At 48.7% G+C, this 18,257-nt stretch overlaps 1 protein-coding gene across 3 annotated transcripts in view; it reads right to left on the reverse strand.

Annotated features, from left to right (window-relative positions):
• Positions 1–45: 45 nt before the first annotated feature.
• Positions 46–18,257, reverse strand: part of MINAR1 (membrane integral NOTCH2 associated receptor 1) — a 41,491-nt gene continuing 23,279 nt past the window's right edge. For 2 of the 3 annotated variants that reach the window (XM_067698728.1, XM_067698733.1), the window contains exons 2-4: positions 14,603–16,953; positions 9,545–9,799; positions 46–4,189 (exon numbers count right to left, since the gene is read on the reverse strand). In XM_067698728.1, the coding sequence (XP_067554829.1) occupies positions 3,992–4,189; positions 9,545–9,799; positions 14,603–16,906 (2,757 nt within the window). In that variant the 5' untranslated portion in view covers positions 16,907–16,953 and the 3' untranslated portion in view covers positions 46–3,991. Of the gene's footprint in view, positions 4,190–9,111; positions 9,180–9,544; positions 9,800–14,602; positions 16,954–18,257 lie in introns of all 3 variants that reach the window. The other variant, XR_010932818.1, reaches the window with a different exon arrangement.

The following is an 18,257-nucleotide window of genomic DNA, read 5'->3' on the forward strand; positions in this document are numbered from 1 at the left end:
CAGTTCTTCTTTGCAAGGTTTTCGCTGGATGGGGGCCTGAGGGAGGTTTCTGGGGTGCTTGAATGTTCTGGTCTTTGATCTGGGTGCCGATTACATGGATGTGTTCCCTTTGTGAAGAAGCATCAAGCTGGACGCTTATGATCTGTGCATGAAACTGACAACTTACAATTCACGCGTAGAATAAAATCTCACGGCATGCTATTTTATCAGGTTTCAGTTTATTTTCGATTATATTTGGAGAGGCAGATGCTTCAAACCAACCATTATACATTAACCAAATTTTACACAAGCCATTTGAAAAAAGATCTAAAAATGTGCTTAGTGATTGGTATTATATAACAATGATTAAGCACCAAGAGTGTGCTGAGAGCTTTTCAGAACAAACATAGAAAAGACAAGTCCCTGCCTTCACGGATACCCATTCCTTTAGAGTCTTGCACATAAAACTTCACCTAATACTTCACACCCCTTTACTCATAAGGCATAAATAAGGAAGTTTGTTGCATTTCTCATTGTTACTTAATAAATATGTAATACCCTTTTCCCCAAGTATACCAACTATTCCTAATATTTTTGCCTTTAAATACAAATTTCCGAAGTACAATATACAGTATACTCTGATTTGGTATTCACACAGTTGACCACAATATTCTTGCAGGTTGGTTATAATATGAAGCATGTTGAATTTCAACATTCACACATTTTGATACCACTTAACAGAATCATTTACTATTGGCAGAGCTTTTTTTGTTAAGAAAACGAGGTGCCATTGCTCTTAGATTGATAAACTGTAAACAAAAACAGCACTGCCTTGATTCCAATAAGGGTGTCAGAACTTACGGCACATTCAGAACAGTGAGTTTTAGCACATCTATCAAGCTAGCCTTGCAGATACCAACTACATAGCTACATGCCCTAAGATGCTAACAATTTATGATCAGCTAGTAATGGGTGACATAAGTATGATTTGCTTGACTTGTATTTTCCGTTTAAAGGAGAGGATACTGGCGTAAAATATCTGAAAACTGTGAGCTGGGAAATTTTTTTGCTTCTCTGCAAGGCTGTGTTCCAAGCAAATTCAGAATGAAAAAGAGGATGAAATGATTCCAACTTTAATCATTGGCTAGAGATCTAATTTCAGAACAATCCCTTAACGACATCTGATTGTTCATTTTTTTAAATGCAAGAGAAATGAAGCGAGTTTTGATAGTGTAGTGATTTTTGGTTTCGGCACAAGAAATCATACTTCACGTGAAAATGCCAGAGAGCGTGGTAGAAGTTGGCGCCCACTACAGAAGTCAGGCCAGTCCCTATGTCACCTCCAGGGAGCTCACAGCAGCAGGAGATTAGAGGCAGGTGTTAGAGGGATGGGTAGATGCTTCCTTCCCGGCCAGACTCTGGTCTTGACCCTTTCTGCAAACAGGATGGAGGAACTGGAGTGAGTCTGGGGTCCAGGGAAAGAAGGTGTAACAAGCTTGGGATCAATGCAGAGAAAGGACCCAACTGTGAACTTCACCTTATCTAGATTCCAAGGCCCCAAGCCTCCATCAGGGTTCAAGCCGTGGATAATCCCTTTCCAGAGGAAACCACCTTGCCTTTGGGCCACCACTGTGTGGTTTCCCAGGGGTATTGTCGGGTCTGGATGTTTCCACTACGTGGCAACGATGCTGAGCTGAATTTTAAAGCTACACTGGACTTAGAGCAAGATTAAATTTCTTTCACAACCTCTCCAGATATGAAAATAGTAGAAGAAAATTCTACAGTCCCTTCTCTTCCATGCGTGGGGTGGGGCTTCTAATCATGCCCTCCCTACGGAGCTAGGCACATGGCCCCAACAGGGCCCATTAGGAATAGATTCACCCAAGGGCAGTGGCAATAGTGGTTTGGTCCATCCACCATGATCCTACCTGGCAAATGAAGGAGTCCGAAAGGGATCTGACAAATTTTTCTTATCCTGGGTAACTGCATCTTCACTTCTCTGCCAATCATAGAGCAAGAGATTGGGAACCCATCTCTGCTGCTCTCGTGGCTTAACCTGTGATAAAGGTGACAGTGGCAGGACTGGGATGTGTTCTAGAGCCGTACTGGTTGGGAGGAGAGCTGGGATGGCAACACCCAGCTCCCGAGGGTATTCATCTAGAATCCCTTTTGGGGTGAAAGAAACAACCTTACTGAATGTGCCCAACCCCAAACAGAGCACCAAAAGACTAAAATTCTGACAGTAGACAGTAATATATATATTTTTTCATTTTCAATGATAAATCCTCAGTTTTCCATACTAAGGCTTAAATTGCAGTCACCTAGCTGAAAATCTGTACATACACGTGAGACTAGAAATAGGTGACATGAAGACGTCTAAAAACGAAGGTTCACTACAGATGAAAGCATCCATCCCTTATTTATTAACAACATGAAATGTTCTGACTGCCCTTTACAGTGAACAATAGGATTCGACCCAACAAGCTAAGCATTATTTGGAAGATTTTAGGATGGAAGCTGAACGCCTATTGCTTTAAAATCTGAGATGCTTCCCAAACCTCTCTTTCCGGAGTGCATTATATCATCCAGAGTGATGATTCTTACCACCAGCATTTATTTATAATCCACCTTGTTCTCAGAAGAATTAAGGTAGCTAGTTTCTATCAATCGTTTTCCTTTAACCTGTAACAAGACAGTAGGATCAAATGCCGAAAAGGATTCTTTCCGTCCAATTATGTCAAAGCACCATTCAGCAGGTGGAAACTGAGATCAAATTCTAATGAAATTACAACGGCTTCCTTACACTGGAGAAACCTTGCTCTCAAGTTATTTAACAGAGATGACAATAAACCAAACTTAGGTATTTAGATAGACATTATAGATAGATAAACGGTTAAATAGATCATTTTTTTTTTGCACAGCTGACAAGTATTCAAAACTCTGGAGTAGGCGTTGGGGTAGTTGAGAATACCTCACAGCCTTTGTCGTATTATTGACAAGCTTTCAAAAAATTTTTAAAGCCATTGGAAATGGTTGGTATTAGTGGTGCATGGAAACCGTGGTTTATAGTTAGAATGTGAAAGTCCAGCCATTGTCTCTACTCTTCAAGGCACAAGGACAAGTTCCAAATTCTTCAACTCATGTGTGAGAAGCAGAGCAACGGGTACCACCAGGAGACAGAAGATTGAGAGGAACCACACACCAGAGCAAGAATGGGAGACCCTTTGGGATGCCGTGACTTTCAGATATCGATCGTACGTCGTGTGCAAGCAACTCTCCCACACCTTGAGGTGGGCACAGGAAGGTCTCCTGGCCTGAATACCTTGGCCTATTGAGCAGAGAGCACACTTCACGCCATGCCTGATTTGACAGTCCAGCACCTTCCTACCCGGGGCACCAGGAAGAAGGTCCAGAACGTTTCCATGAAGATGTGCAATGAAGACTGTAATGATGACAGAAGGGCAAGAATGAAAAGTCGGTAGCCCTTGATAAAAGTCAGCAGAGAAGTAACCCCCTTTATGGATACATACCCTGTTTCTTTGCCAGTGATGGTCTAAGAACATTAAGGGAAAGAGAACCCATGCTTTTTTTTTTTTTTATTCTCATCTTGCTATCTCCCTTAGCTTCCCTAAAAAAGGCATGGATTAACCATCTCCTCTATAACATATTCCCCGCCATGAAAGTTCATCAAAATGGAAAGAATCCAACCAATTAATCTTCCTCTGTTTTTTTTGCTTGGAATTCAGTTTGTATCTACTGGTAGTCCATTACATTCTTTTGGTAGGAAAAGATATTGCACTCTTAAAATTCATCCATGGAATTAAGTCAAAGCTAATAGGTAGGTAGATATCTCTCTAGAATGTATACTTTCTGAAGGCCATCGTCAGTGTTTGCAGAAAAGCCTCTGTGATTTCTATTTCAACAAACCGTGGCCCCACTGGCACGTGATTTTAAACTACAGAGGGAGACGTCGGTCGTCATGAGCCGTAGGCAACGTTGCACGTCCAGCGGCTCATGATTTCATCGTGCAGATGGGCACGACGATGACCAGGATGACTGTGCACGTCGCTGCAGCGATCAGAGCAGCGATCTTGCAGACCTTGGCTCGTCTGAACTCGGCTTCTTTCCTTTTCAGTAATGAGTCGTAGCCTGGAGTATAAATATCTTCCATCCAGTATTCTAAGTTGTTTGGGTTTAAAGATTCTTGAGTCTAAAAGTGAAGAGAAGATGTTAGAAATATGGTGAATACGTGCAACAGGTTCAAGACGTTCCGACAATCATCACCCCTGAAGCATTTCAGGGCTGTCTGCAACTTGCAGGGGAGATGACCGAGGAGCCCAACGCTGCCCACCAGCCCCTCCCGAGGTGGACCACCAAGGACTCGGGCTCCCGCACATCCCAGATTGTACCTGCCCCTCTCCTACTACAAAGGTCATGATGGGGGACTTCCCTGGTGGCGCAGTGGATAAGACTCTGTGCTCCCAATGCAGGGGGCCAAGGTTCGATCCCTGGTCAGGGAACTAGATCCCATATGCATGCCACAACTAAGAGTTTGTATGCCACAACTAAGGAGCCCATGTGCTGCAACTAAGGAGCCCGCCTGCCACAACTAACAGTGCAACTAAATAAATAAATAAATATTTTAAAAAAAAAACAGGTCACAATGGTCTTGACACAGGAAAACCCAGGGAATTCCTGGGAGCAAGCAAAATAGGGCCGAGAAACCAGCCTCTACGCCTCAAGGGCGTACGGCCAAGAACAGGCTGGCCCTGCTGCATGGGAAGCAGGGAAAGTCGCTGAAAAATATTCTCCACTAACGGTCCCTAAGAACAGAGGTGCCTAAAGCAAGGCTATTGTACTACTCTGATTTGGTTCCCAGTTCTTCAGTAAAGCCTCACTGAACAATCAAAGGCACCTCCCAGATAAGCAGGTCAAACAAAACATAAAAATATTTCCATTTCAAACATCTGTCAGGCCACTGCTCACAGGCCAGGTCTACAGACCAGGGGCAGGCCACCCCCAGGCCAGGTGCAGGGTCCCCAGTGGGAGAGACCCCCACCCACTGCCATTTGTCTCCCAGCCTCCCTGAGATTAGTGCCTGTCTGCAGGAGAAGTATTATATTTAACCTGTTATCACCCAGGAATCCCATTCCCCGTGGATGGCTATAATCTATTTCCATAAAGAAAGGCAGTGTGTTCTCATCTCACGGCAAACATTTAATAATGCGACTGTCACATAAAAGCAGCAACACATTGCAATTCCAAGTGAGGTCGTCTAAATCTTTGAAACACAAGCAAAATATCCATTTTGAAGATTTTCTCAGATTGTTTAATGCTCATAAAGGTGGGCATGTTACATATCACACACACACACACACACACACACACGCACTATGTACTATGTTATTGGAATATTGATTATTCTAACCCCTATTAGTCATTCTCCACCTGTCCTTTCAGAACCATTCTCTGTTCTTTTCTGTCTTGCTCTGTACCCCCAGGAGACCAGCCAATATGGACACATCCCAGGTGGATTCAGTCAGTGGGGCACAGTTCCCCCTGCTCCCTCCCTGATGGGCCACAGTTCTATCAGGTACCTGCTCTCACAGCTGTGGGTCTTGGTGGGTTTCAGAAACAGCTCCCTTTCCTTGGCCTTCAGATCCAAGGGCAGCAACAGCCTCTCCCTCATGCTGGTCCCTGGGCGCTTCATGGGCTCTAAACCCTGCCTACACCTCCACCAAGAGTCCCCTCCTTCCCGCTCGCATCACCCGTGAGTATGCCATCTGCTTCCTGCTGGGATGCGGACGACCCACATGCCGTGGACTCCTCTGGCTGCTTTATTGCTCTCCTGTTTTGTTCTTGTTTTGTTTTGTTTTTTGGCCATGCGGCGCGCAGGATCTTAGGTCCCTGACCAGGGATAGAACCCGGGCCCCCTGCATTGGGAGCACGGAGTCTTACCCACTGGACCGCCAGGGAAGTCCCTGCTCTCCTGTTTCTAATGGCCTCCCAGTACAGGGGCCAGCAGACTCCAGCCCAGGCGCCAGATACAGCCCAGCACCTGCCTTCGTACAGCCTACCAGTTAAGAACGGTTCTCACATTTTTAAATCATTGAAAAAAAATAAAAGGAAAACAATAGTCAGCGGTATGTGAAAATCATACGAAATCAAATCTCCGTGTCCCAAAATAACATTTTGTCGAAACACAGTCATATCCAGTCATTTACAAGTTGCCCATAGCTGCTCGAGACAATTATTGGCAGAGTTGAGCAGTTGTGATGGAGACTGTAAGGCCTGCAGAGTCTTAAAGCAGTTACTCTCTGGCCCTTTAGAGAAGAGTGTGCCAATATTCTAGAATATTCTGTACAACGTTACATAATGAAAAGAGAATGGGACTTCGGGGTCCCTGAAATCCTCCCAGGTCCCCTTCCTCACGGAGACACAATGTTCAAAGACTTTTCCAATTATTCATGTTATCTGGAAGGGCGGGGAGGAGCGGTAGGCAATGCTGGCCATTGCGAGGACCCACACCATGAGAAACAGGACATGCTCCATGATGGAAGAGTCCTTAAAACGCAGGATTGCCTGTTCAGACTTTGCAAGAAGCTCCTACTCCAGCACTTCCGCTAAGTCCCAGGAGCCACGGTCTCCCTGAGTTGCCCAGGGCACTTCTGCTACTGCCCAGCTGCGGCTGTTAGGACAAGTGTCCTTATGGTTGGGCTGCAGCTCTTTGCCCAACACAGCTCTGTCCTCCATGGGCACTTGGGATCGGTCTGTTTCCCTGGGTACCCTAGAGGGGAGCCAGGGAGCCAGGTGGGCATGTTAAGCTGGGGACTGGTCTGCAGGGCTGGGCGGGTTTGGGTGGAAGGCTGAAGGGGCAGCTCTCCCTGCTCTGACACTTTGGAGACAGGCTCTGACCAGGGAGGCTGAAACACCACCTCTTCTTCCCAATATTCCCCAGGCGGGCCAAGGAGTGAGCAGTGTGTAAACGACACATCAGATTTTGTCTTTTTCCCTCCAGCTCAGACAGAAGGAAACTGGCTTCCTTTCATAGGTAGCTATGCTTTAGGGACTGGGATTCATCCTGTGAAGTCTATTATTTTTAATTACTTTTTCCAATAACCGCAAGCTCTCGTGCCACCCAGTGGGACACAGGGGGCATCCTCGGTTGTTAATTACTCCCGCTGAGCGCTGGAAATGGAAACGGGGCCTGTACCTTTGCAGCACCCTCAAGTGGCCATAGATGGCAAATTTACATCTTGACGCCATGGGGCCCCAAGAAGATGGTCCAGATGCGGAAGCTGCCCTAAGACAGTACCTGGGTCTCTGCAAAGCGATGAAAACAAGTAAGGTGGTGCCTTTCTGCCTTCATTGAGCTCCTGATATCTGTTCTGTTTTGCTGCAAACACCCTCGAAAGGCTATCGAACTCTTTCCTGTCTTATATTTTTTTGAGACTAGATACACTATCCTTTGCATTTTTAAGTGATGTCACCTAAAGCTCTCTAATCTAAAGATCTTTTAGTTTTTATAATTTTGCCTTTACGCTTCCTAAAAATTGGCACTTTAAAATTGCATGTATCTGTAGGAGCGAAATCTCCCAGACTCTGCCTCCCAAACTTTAAAAAGATGTTTCTCAGTCTATGACTCATCCAATTAACCTGCTCCTGTCAAGGTCATCCCATGATACTGGTGAAACATTGATTATTCCACCAGGTGAGCCATTCACACCTCTGGGCCTTTTGTGACTCGCCTGCAGCTCGTGGCATCCTAATACCCACAGGTTGCGGTGTGGTAGCCACAGCAGAGCACTGGGATCCTCCTTCTGCTTGCCAGCAAGATGGTGACAGGAGAGGACGTGGCCTGAAGGGTCAAGTGGCGTGCAGCTGGCATGGGGACAAAACATGCAGGAGGTGACAGGGGCCAGGAGTACCTCTGAGGTGGTCCTGATATCACCACCCACTTGACTCTCAAGATCTGGCCAGAGATGTCCCTTCCCATAATTGCTGTCATTTAGGGCCCAACATAAACAAACGTCGCTGCAGTCATTTGTGTGACATGAAGCTCTACTATACTGTCATCAACAGAAAAATGACATGGTGGAAAGGCAACACAGGAGGAAGTACAGGAGTCTTATTGCCAGATAGTCCATTATGAATTTAGACCTGTCAGACCTGCAGCAAGTTCTTGTGCTTCTTGGGGCCTCGAGTACCTCATTTATAAACTTGAGATGAACATCATCACTCCCGCCTGCAGGCCACTGTGCCTTGCGTGAGAGACCGTGATTAAAAAGTCCCATACGGGGCTTCCCTGGTGGCGCAGTGGTTGAGAGTCCGCCTGCCGATGCAGGGGACACGGGTTCGTGCCCCGGTCCGGGAAGATCCCACACGCCGCGGAGCGGCTGGGCCCGTGAGCCATGGCCGCTGAGCCTGCGCGTCCGGAGCCTGTGCTCCGCAACGGGAGAGGCCACAACAGTGAGAGGCCCGCGTACCGCAAAAAAAAAAAAAAGTCCCATACAGAGTGGATCAATTTCAGCATCATTTCAACAGCGCCAAAATGCCTTTTCGGTGACTTCTTAATGCCAGGTACTTTAAATACATTATTTTCATTTCTGACAGTGACTCTGAAAGTTAGATATTATTATGGACATTTAACAGGTGAGGGAACCAAAGCTCAAACAGGTGAACATTCCAGGCCACACAGCAAAGGAACCCTGGCTTAGAACCCACACACTGCGGGAAAACACATTTCTTTTCTCGCCACTGCACTGCACCTCCTGCAGCCCTCCTGGCTTTAGGGAGAGGCCATTTCAGGGGAGACCCTGCCATACCACCACCCCCCCACTGGCATCTCTCCAACTGCCCTTTAAGTGGTGTGGACCTGCCGGGACCCGTACGTGAGTGGTGGCGTTGGGATGATAGCCTCGCCGCCCACCAAGCTAGCTGGCAGGTGGGGGCAGGGTGCTTCCTGTGCTCCCGAGGTGATGCGGACACACAGATAGACGCAGTACGGATGGAACCAGGTGGAACTGCCCACCACAATGGAAGTGGCCAACACCCAGCCCTGCCTGTGGTTGAACAGAAAGCATGCCCTCCAGCCACAACTGTATTCACAGAGCTTCCGGGGACGGTGCTTACCTGGGACTGCTCCGTATGGAAACATAATCCATAGCTCGGCTCCCACAAATATGCTTTTATCCCACGTGCTACATGGGGAAGGAGAAATCAGCTTGTGTTTCATTAAACAGTTGGGCTGAGGTCTTGTGAGCAAATACGAGAATCTGCACTTGGTATGGGGTCTTAAACGTATCGTTAGCAAATCGGATGGCCAAAGTCGATCAATCAATCAAGCAAGCATTCCCACTGCTACATGTTTACGAAGCAATAAGCGAAATAACAATCTCCTTGCGAACAATCTCTGCTCTACGATGTTATGCAGGTTCCGAATTCCACGGTGGGGACCCAGGGAGCTGAAGGTGAGGGAGCGGGCCGGTTAGGGCATCCGCTATCCATTCCTGCATCCGCCAGGGTGTGGCTGGGCTCCCCCCACCCGGGGCAGTGAGAGGCTTACCTGCAGGTCCAGGGCTGTCAGCTTGCCCTTCTCGCCCGCGTTGCGAGCATACTCCTCGATGGTCCAGGAAGGCTGGCCCCGCTTCACCTCCGCCAGCTCCGTCAGCCGCATGTCTGTGTACAGAGGGTTGTTCTTCATGTGGGCCTTGAGGGAGGCGGGGTAGGGGTGAGGGCTGAACACCTGCTCCACCAGGAAGCCGTCTTTGGGCTGCTTGGGCAGTCGGTGCTGCGGGGGGATGTCATACTGCCTGTCTGCCTGCAGAGGGGCACAGAGGAGTCCAGAGAGCGACACAGATGCTGTCAGAGAGCCCACAGTGCCAGTGGGCAGACACCAGCTTTTCACCACCGGGCTCTGCCTGGGTAGCAACATGCAGTTATTCACGAGCAAATAAAAAGAATATCTGGACTGGGGGACATTTACTAGGAAAAGCTTATGACATTGATAATACTCAAACGACCCAACATTTCTATGCCAGGAAGAGATGATTTTATCTAACCCTCATACCATGACTACTATCATTAACACGCATTGTTCAGCTAAGGAAATGGAGCCCAGAAAGACTCAGTAATTTACCCCAAGGTGCACAGCTGCCAACGGGAGGAGCTGGCATTTAAATCTATCATCTGGCTTCAGAGAAGCTTTGCTTAACTACTGCATAGTACTTCCCCCCCCTTTTTTTTTTCCTTTTTTTGTCGCACCACGCGGCATGCGGGATCTTAGTTCCCCGACCAGGGACCGAACCTGCGTCCCCTGCAAAGGAAGCGCAGAGTCTTAATCCCTGGACTGCCAGGGAAGTCACTGCCCCCTCTTTCTCTTACCAATTTCTACCTGGCACTGAGGAGTAAAAGATATGGGGTCCTTCCCCCTAGGAGCTGGCTGAAACCACTGATGCCACACTGCGTCTCTGGATGGAAGAAGCCAAGCCAGAAAGCACGTGGTGGGAGCCTCTAGTGATTTTCAGAGACCTCTGCGTGGCCTTCAAGACAAGGGAACAGTGTGGACCACAGTTTGGAGGCAGGAAGGTGCCCAACACAGCTGCCATCACTTACGTTCTCAGTCCTTGAGGCCCTCCAATCTCCACATAGATGTCACGTCCTCCAGAAGTACTCCCTGACCAAGACCGGGTCAGCGCCCATCTACGTGACCCCTTCAGACTGTGTACAGAGCCTGCGGCCAGCACTGTCCCACTGAACTGTAACTGCCTGTTTGTCTGTCTGTCTCCTCCGCCGGACTGTGAGTTCCCCGAAGGCAGGGCACAATAGTGAGCACCTTTTATTTATTTATTTTTTTGCTGTATGCGGGCCTCTCACTATTGTGGCCTCTCCCGTTGCGGAGCACAGGCTCCGTACGCGCAGGCTCAGCGGCCATGGCTCACGGGCCCAGCTGCTCCGCGGCATGTGGGATCTTCCCGGACCGGGGCACGAACCTGTGTCCCCTGCATCGGCAGGCGGACTCTCAACCACTGCGCCACCAGGAAAGCCCAGTGAGCACCTTTTAATCGCCCGCTCAGCAAAATCATACCACCAAGGAGAAGGCACTCCAATCTTTTTAAAGGGATGGATCCCAACATCATGGAGTCGTGCACATGAAACAGAGAGCCAGAAGAGCTGTGGGTGTGAGCAACAGACAAAGAGAAAGGAAACATAAGAACATGAGTGAGGGACGGTGTGGATAAGCAAGAGGTGGGGAATGGGCTCAGGTGTCAGGAAAGGGAGAGTTTATGTGTGAGCAGCTGATGAGATAACGTGTGTGAGTGGGAGTGTGCGTATCCTACACGTGGATGGGGACCAGAAGCACGCTCCCAGCTCCCAGCAAACTAGACCCATCGGCCCTTGCTCAAATACAGTATAACTCGGAGCCCTTCCAAACCATTAGGACCGCTGATGCTGCTACAGAGAAAGCAGGATAAACTTGGCCAAATCCAAATAAGGAAGTGAGGTGTCCTCTTCTTTTCTAGCTCATCAAACCCAAGTATCTTCTAAAAGGTGTCACTGAGTTTATTCATTCAGCTCATCACCACTACCGAACACTCAGAGGGCTCCCATGGCATGCAGGGCCCGTGCCGAGCTGGGGGCAGGGCAGGGGCCAATAATAACAACAAGGCATCATAACTACAATGAACTGAGGGCTGACTGTGCGTGTCTCCTGCTGTGCTCGGGGCTGAACACGCGATATCCCATTTCAGCTTCTCGAGAACATCGGCAAGGCTATAACATTATAATCCCCGCCGTGGATGCGGAAACTCAGCTTAGAGAGGTTAAGGAACTGGCCCAATGTCACACAGCCAGGAAGTGGCAGAGCCAGGATTTGAATTTGTTCTCGCTTCTGAGATGGAAAGTTACCCGCTGCCCACGCTTGCCTCCCTGCTCCTACCGTGGAGGCGTTTGCGTTCTAGCATGGCAGTCGGTGTGTATACCTAAGATACTTTTAAAATAAAGGTTGGTATCTACTCTGTCGGAACAAAGAGGATGAAAGGCAGGAGATCAGAGACCAGCAATGATCTTGGGATGCTTTCAGAGGCTTACGAATGAAGAGGCCTTGAGGGGAACTGGGTCTAGATCAGCACCGAGCAGGTGGACAGGACACTGTTTTTTTTTTTTTGATGTGGACCATTTTTAAACTCTTTATTGAATTTGTTATACTATTGCTTCTGTTTTATGTTTTGATTTTTTGGCCACGAGGCATGTGTGATCTTAGCTCCCCGACCAGGTATCAAGCCCACACCCCCTGCATTGGAAGGTGCAGTCTTAACCATTGGACCGCCAAGGAAGTCCCTGGACAGGAAACTTTTGATGAAGGAATCACGTGAGTGAAGGTTCGACAGTGGGATGGGGCCTGGCCATCCCAGATGCTTCATCAGTACTTGCTGAACGAGTGACTGAGTGAACGAGGGTGGCACTTTTGAGGAAAACCAGGCAGACGTATCAAGGTGGAGGAGGGCCCGGTCCAGGTGACCTGGAGCCCTCCTGTTGGGGAGAAGGACATGACAGGCCCAGGCTTTGAGTGGCCGGGCTGAGTGGCTTGAAACTTTTTGCTGAGCAAAGGGGAGTCAAGGAGGAGTTGGGAACAGGAGGCACTGCACACCCCCGAGTGGAGCTTTAGGAAAGGAAGCACAGCAGTGGTGGATGGGATGAGATGGAAGTGGCGGCAGAGGTGGGGGGGTGATGAGCGAGAGAGACCAGTTACAAATGTGCCCCCAAAGCCCAGGTGGGAGGTGGGAGGAGCCTGGACTTGGGGGAGGGAGGGTGGATTTAAGCGGAAAGAAACATCACAAAAGATAAATCCACAGGGTCGAGTAGCCCAGCTGGATGTGAGAGAGCCAACGAGGGAAGTCAGAGGTGAGAGACGCCCCTTCAGTTTGGGGAATGGCTAGAATGGCGACCCCAGGATGGGTACAGGGAGAGGGAAGCCTGGCTTTGAAGGAACAGGAAATCTAGCTGGGACCCGCAGATTTCAGCCCACGGCAGACATCTGGGGGAGCTGGCCTTCAGCAGTTTGAGATTTGGGAGCAAAGTTCAGAAGGGCCCCAGGGTTGGTCCCCACCACGGCAGGCATCGGCCCAGGGGTGGTGAGAGCCACACATCGGGAGGCAGAAATGAGGTCACAGAAGGAGGCCCAGTGAAGACCGCTCACCCCAAACACCAGCAGCTTTGAGCTGTGCAGTTCAAGGGGTCCTTCTCAAGCTTATTTCTGGTGGTTTCTGGGGGCTTTGACATTTTATGGGTTGGACGCATGGCTAGTTCAGTTAAACTTGATACATCTACAGAAGTGTCAAACCACTGGCGTGCTCTAAATGGCCATTTTCAATGCTCCCTAAGACCCAGGGCTCCAGGAACCTGGCCAGACTCTAGCAGCTAATTGACACGACAGCAGCACCAGAGGAGAAGACCCACAGCTGGGCATCTTGTCGGAGTGTCCGCCCATAATATATTCTGATTTCTGTCCAACGCCACGTGTTGTAAGTGGCTACCGAAGAGAACAGTGGCCGGCACAGGTACCAGAGGTTCCTTTGGGATCAGAAAAAAATCACTTCTTATTTTACTCTCTTTCCCTGCTTTGGACCCTGAAAACTTCCCTAGGGCTCCATTTTCTAAGCTTGCCCTTCTTGGCATTCGAGGGACTCAGCCTCCTTCTCTGTATTCAATGTCTGCAGCCACACCTCTTCACTCCCTCTCTGATGACTGGTCCTCCGAGCCCTCAGGAGGCCCCGTGGTCTGTCCACTGACCTTTGGAATCAGGGAAGGGAATTGAGACGAGCAACAAGTTGAAATGGCATCACTTTGGCCAGAAAGGGTTCAATGGAACCTACTTAGAAGGAGGAACAGCGGCCACAAGTACCGCTGAAACAAATCATCCCTACTGCAGGGGACGAGAAGAAGAAAGAATGTGAGTATGTGTGTGTGTGCTCACTCCAGCACTGACAGAAAGATGCTGACTATAAAGGTAAAAACGCTCACGTTCCCATAAAACTGTAGGAAAAAACCTCAAAAGCAAAGAAAGACATCATATTAAGAGTTGCCATCCTTGGGCGGTGGAACTGTGAATAATTTCCTTAATTTATCTTCTTTTCTTATGAATCATCTATTGATCTTAAAATGAAAAAAACTCAAACTTTTAAAAAGGAACACCACGCGTGCCACAAAGTATGTGAAAGGGGCATAGGAGCCAGCTCGCTTTTAAGTCATTCCCCTCCTTTGCTTTGCCTGCACCCTGCCCTTTCAGAAAGGACGGGAAGAAATCCTTGGTGATGCTTGTCTGCTCTGCCATGTTCCCCATTCTATGCAAATCAGGTCTTGAACCACCAGTCCAATATCTGAGCCATGCTTTCTCCCATCGGCAACACAGCAGCGTGTGCTCCTCCGGGCTGATGGACAATTTGGCGGGACCAACCACCAGGCTATGCTGTCCTCTCTGCTCTAACGTGGAAGGTCTGGAAGGATTACGAGCACAAGAAGGGCAGGCCTCTTTTTCGTGTAATGTAAGCTTCCAGGCTTGGGAACAGACCAGGGCTATATAGTAAGGCTGCTGCCTAGTTACGCGAGCTTACACGCGCATTACCTCTTTAGATTTTCGATGCCAGTCCTTACTTTCCCCAGGGCCTCTGTCTTTCACATCCTCCTCTCCGACGCCCACGCGGTTGGTGTAAGTGATGGTGCGCCAGTCCCTGGGCGAATTGGAGATGCTGGCGATTTTGGACTCTGTGGCGCTGTTTTCCTCCGTCAGGGACCTGGAGGATGGCCTGGTGAAGAGGCTTTTTTTTAACGCCTTGACACGAAGGCTTTCGCTGTTGCTTCCGCTGGCGTCTGAGGAGCACCAGTCGGCCGAGTTCTCCAGTTTGGGCCCGTGGGAACCATTGTGTGCACGGAACATCCGGGGAGAGGCGCTCTCATCGGACGGAGCCTCGCTGGTCAGGGAATTCAGATCTATCTGCACACTCACCTTCTCGGGCTGCTGTATCTTCTGATCCAGCTTACTGAGCTTGCCCAGGACCTGGGAGATCTCCTCGCGGACACCCGACAGCGACTCGAGCTTCCGTTCAATTTCACCGATCCTGAGCACCAGTTTGCACACGCTGGTCTTCAATTCCTCTTCCGAGTGGTGGCTGTTTTCAGGCCGGTTGCCCTTTTCTCCTTTGCTGCTGGGGAGCCCGTTGGCGATTTTGGTTAGGTTGTGCTCCGGTGAACTGTCACAGTCCGACTTGTGAAGCTGGGACAAAGATCCTGTGCTGTTGTAGCAGGATGACTGCATCACTCCCGTCGAGCCACTGATGCTCATGTCATCAAGAAATCGGAAAATGTCACTGATGTCATCACTGACGACTTCCGAGTCGTCATCTGACTGCTTCATGGCGTGCCTGTCACTGTACTTGCCCTGCCCAGAGGCACACAAGTCTTTGCACTTCTTGGGCTCCAGGACGTGCTGCTCGGTCTGGGTGCCCACGCTACTGGTGTCTGAGCTGAGCTGCCTGCTGGTGCAGCTAATGCTCTTGTCTTTAAACTTTTTGACCGGTTCATGCTTCTCCAGGTCAATGGAGGACGAGATCTCTTTAGATTTGAGCCCGTTTGGCTTGGCCGCGTAGCCAACGGGGAGCATTGGCTGTTGCTCCTGCGGCACGAGGTAAGCTGGGCGCCTGTCTGGGGTTGGGAAGTTGGCGGTCTGGCTGCTGGGATTTGGATAGCGGAGCTTCTCCTCGGAGGGATTTCTATTGAAAAAGGACCGTTCAAAGTCAGGAACTTCTTCAGTGTTTAGGCTCCAGCTTTTGGCCGGCCAGGGGGTCTGCTTACCCGGCCTCCCAGGACAGCGCCTGGCCTCCTGGGTCCCCATCACTGGAGTGGGTCCAAAATACGTGGAGGCTTGAAGGTCATCTAAGCTCTCGTGCTTTGCCCGCCTTTTGTCAGGAACAGGGGAGTACTCGGGATTCAGGTACTGGCTGTTGTAGGGCATCTCAAAGCTGTGATTGGGGAAGGGTGTCTTGTGGGACTCCTTGCGGCCCTGGGGTTTCCCGTGCTCGCCCTCAGCCTTGTTGGCGGGGCTGGCCAACTCGGGGGACACAGTCATCAGGTTGTGAAACTCCTCTTTGAAGATGTTCCTTTTCTGGACGCAGGACTGGACCACGAAGGGCTCCTCATTAGAGATGAAAGTCTCCTTGATGCCCTGGGTGAGGGGCAGGGAGTCCTGATCGGACATGGACTCGCTCTCGATGTTCATGGGGAAATAGGTTCTCTGCATCTCGCAGGGCTGAGGGCTGGCCACCGAGTAGGGGGCCAGAGCCTGCAGCCTGTCCAGGGAAGCCGCCCGGTTTTTCACATCTTTGCTGACCCCCAGCAGGAAGTTGGGCTCGGAGGCAGGTACAAACTGCGGGCAGTCCTTGCAGTCCATCTTGCGGCATTTGGAAGACTGGCGGGTGGGGTAGCCCCGGCTGAAAGGCTGGTCGTTCAGCTCGCAGCTGAGGGACTCACACTGGGCTGCGGTGCAGAGTTCCGTGTCCGAGCGGCCCAAGTCAAAGGCCGCCTCCTTCTTGCGCATCTTCTGCCGGCCGCTGGGGAGCTTCTCTTTGGCTGTAGCCCCGTTCATCTGGATGAGGTTGAATATCGTCACGATATCTGCCGCCACCATGATTTTCTTCGATTGCTGGTTGTTCACGGTGCATTTCATCTTGTCTTTGAATAACGTGGCTGGAAAATTGGGATCGAGACAAGCCGTGTAGAAGAGGACGCTTCTCAGTTTGGAGAGCTGGGACAGATCAAAACGGGTGCACAGGGATTTGCACAGGTCCTGGTAGGAAACAGTATTTTGCTTGCTGTCCAGTTCCTCCAAGATTTTCACCAAGAAGAGGGAAGTTTCCTGATTGGTCTCCATCATTTAGAATTTCAAAGCCTCGCTGATGACACTGAAACTTCGAGTCAGCTCTACGGGGTGACAATATTGAAAAAGAGAAGCGGGGGAGAAAGGATTATAAACACCAGTGGAGTTTTAAGTCAAGCTGGTTATGAACCACATAAAGAAATGCAAGGAAAAACTTTTTAAGGTTTAAAAAATGTCATAAGTGCTTTAAAAATATTTATAATATACTCTGTAATTCGCTTCCCAGTAATCTACCTAAAGAAATTATTGACTATGATTTTGCATAAAGATGTTCATTATGTATATGTACAACTGATTCACTTTGCTGTACACCTGAAACTAACCCAACATTGTAAATCAACTATACTCCAACAAAAATTTTTTTAAAAATAGTTACAATTATAAAAAAATGATGTTCATTACAATGGCATTTATAATAGTGAAAAAATAAAACATCTTAAATATCCAAATATTAGGGGAACGCATAAATAAAACGGGTTACCATATACGATGATTTCTTACAAACATTAAAATTATATTAGGGCTTCCCTGGTGGCGCAGTGGCTGAGAGTCCGCCTGCCGATGCAGGGGACATGGGTTCGTGTCCCGGTCCGGGAAGATCCCACATGCCGGGGAGCGGCTGGGCCCGTGAGCCATGGCCGCTGAGCCTGCGTGTCCGGAGCCTGTGCTCCACAACGGAAGAGGCCACAACAGTGAGAGGCCCGCGTACCGCAAAAAAAAAAATATATATATATTAATGTACATCCTTACAATGCAATACTACTCATCAATAAAAAGGAACAAATTACCAGTACTTGTAAATGACATGGATGAATCTCAAATGTATTGTGCTTGAGTGAAAGAAGCCAGACTCGAAGGCTACCTATTCTATGGTTCCATCTTAACGATATTCTGAAAAACAGGTCCGTAGCTGCCCGGGGCTGGATGTGAGGCAAGGTGCTGGCGAAACGGCACAGAGAAATTTCCCTGGATGATGGAACTATTCCACCTCTTGATTGGAGGGGTGGTTGCATGTCTCTATGCATTTGTCAAAACTCACAGAAGTGTGTGCTAAAGCGTGTGAATTCTAGCTATGTAAATTGTACCTTAATTATAAAATTACACACTGAAGACTTTTTATGACAAAAGAAAACTGTGGTACAATACTGAGTGGAAAATGTGAAAATAAATATGTTATGTAGTAAGATCTTAATTATATAAAATTATATCTTCTTGGAAATGAAACTGGAAGAAAATAATATACACTCCAATGTTAATGGTGGTTACCTTTGGATTGTAAACACGCATGTTCTTTCTGAATTAGTCATCTTTGTTTCTCAATATTTTATTATGCAAATTTTCAAACATA

Source organism: Pseudorca crassidens, chromosome 1, assembly GCF_039906515.1.
Source record: "Pseudorca crassidens isolate mPseCra1 chromosome 1, mPseCra1.hap1, whole genome shotgun sequence".
NCBI lineage: Eukaryota > Metazoa > Chordata > Mammalia > Artiodactyla > Delphinidae > Pseudorca > Pseudorca crassidens.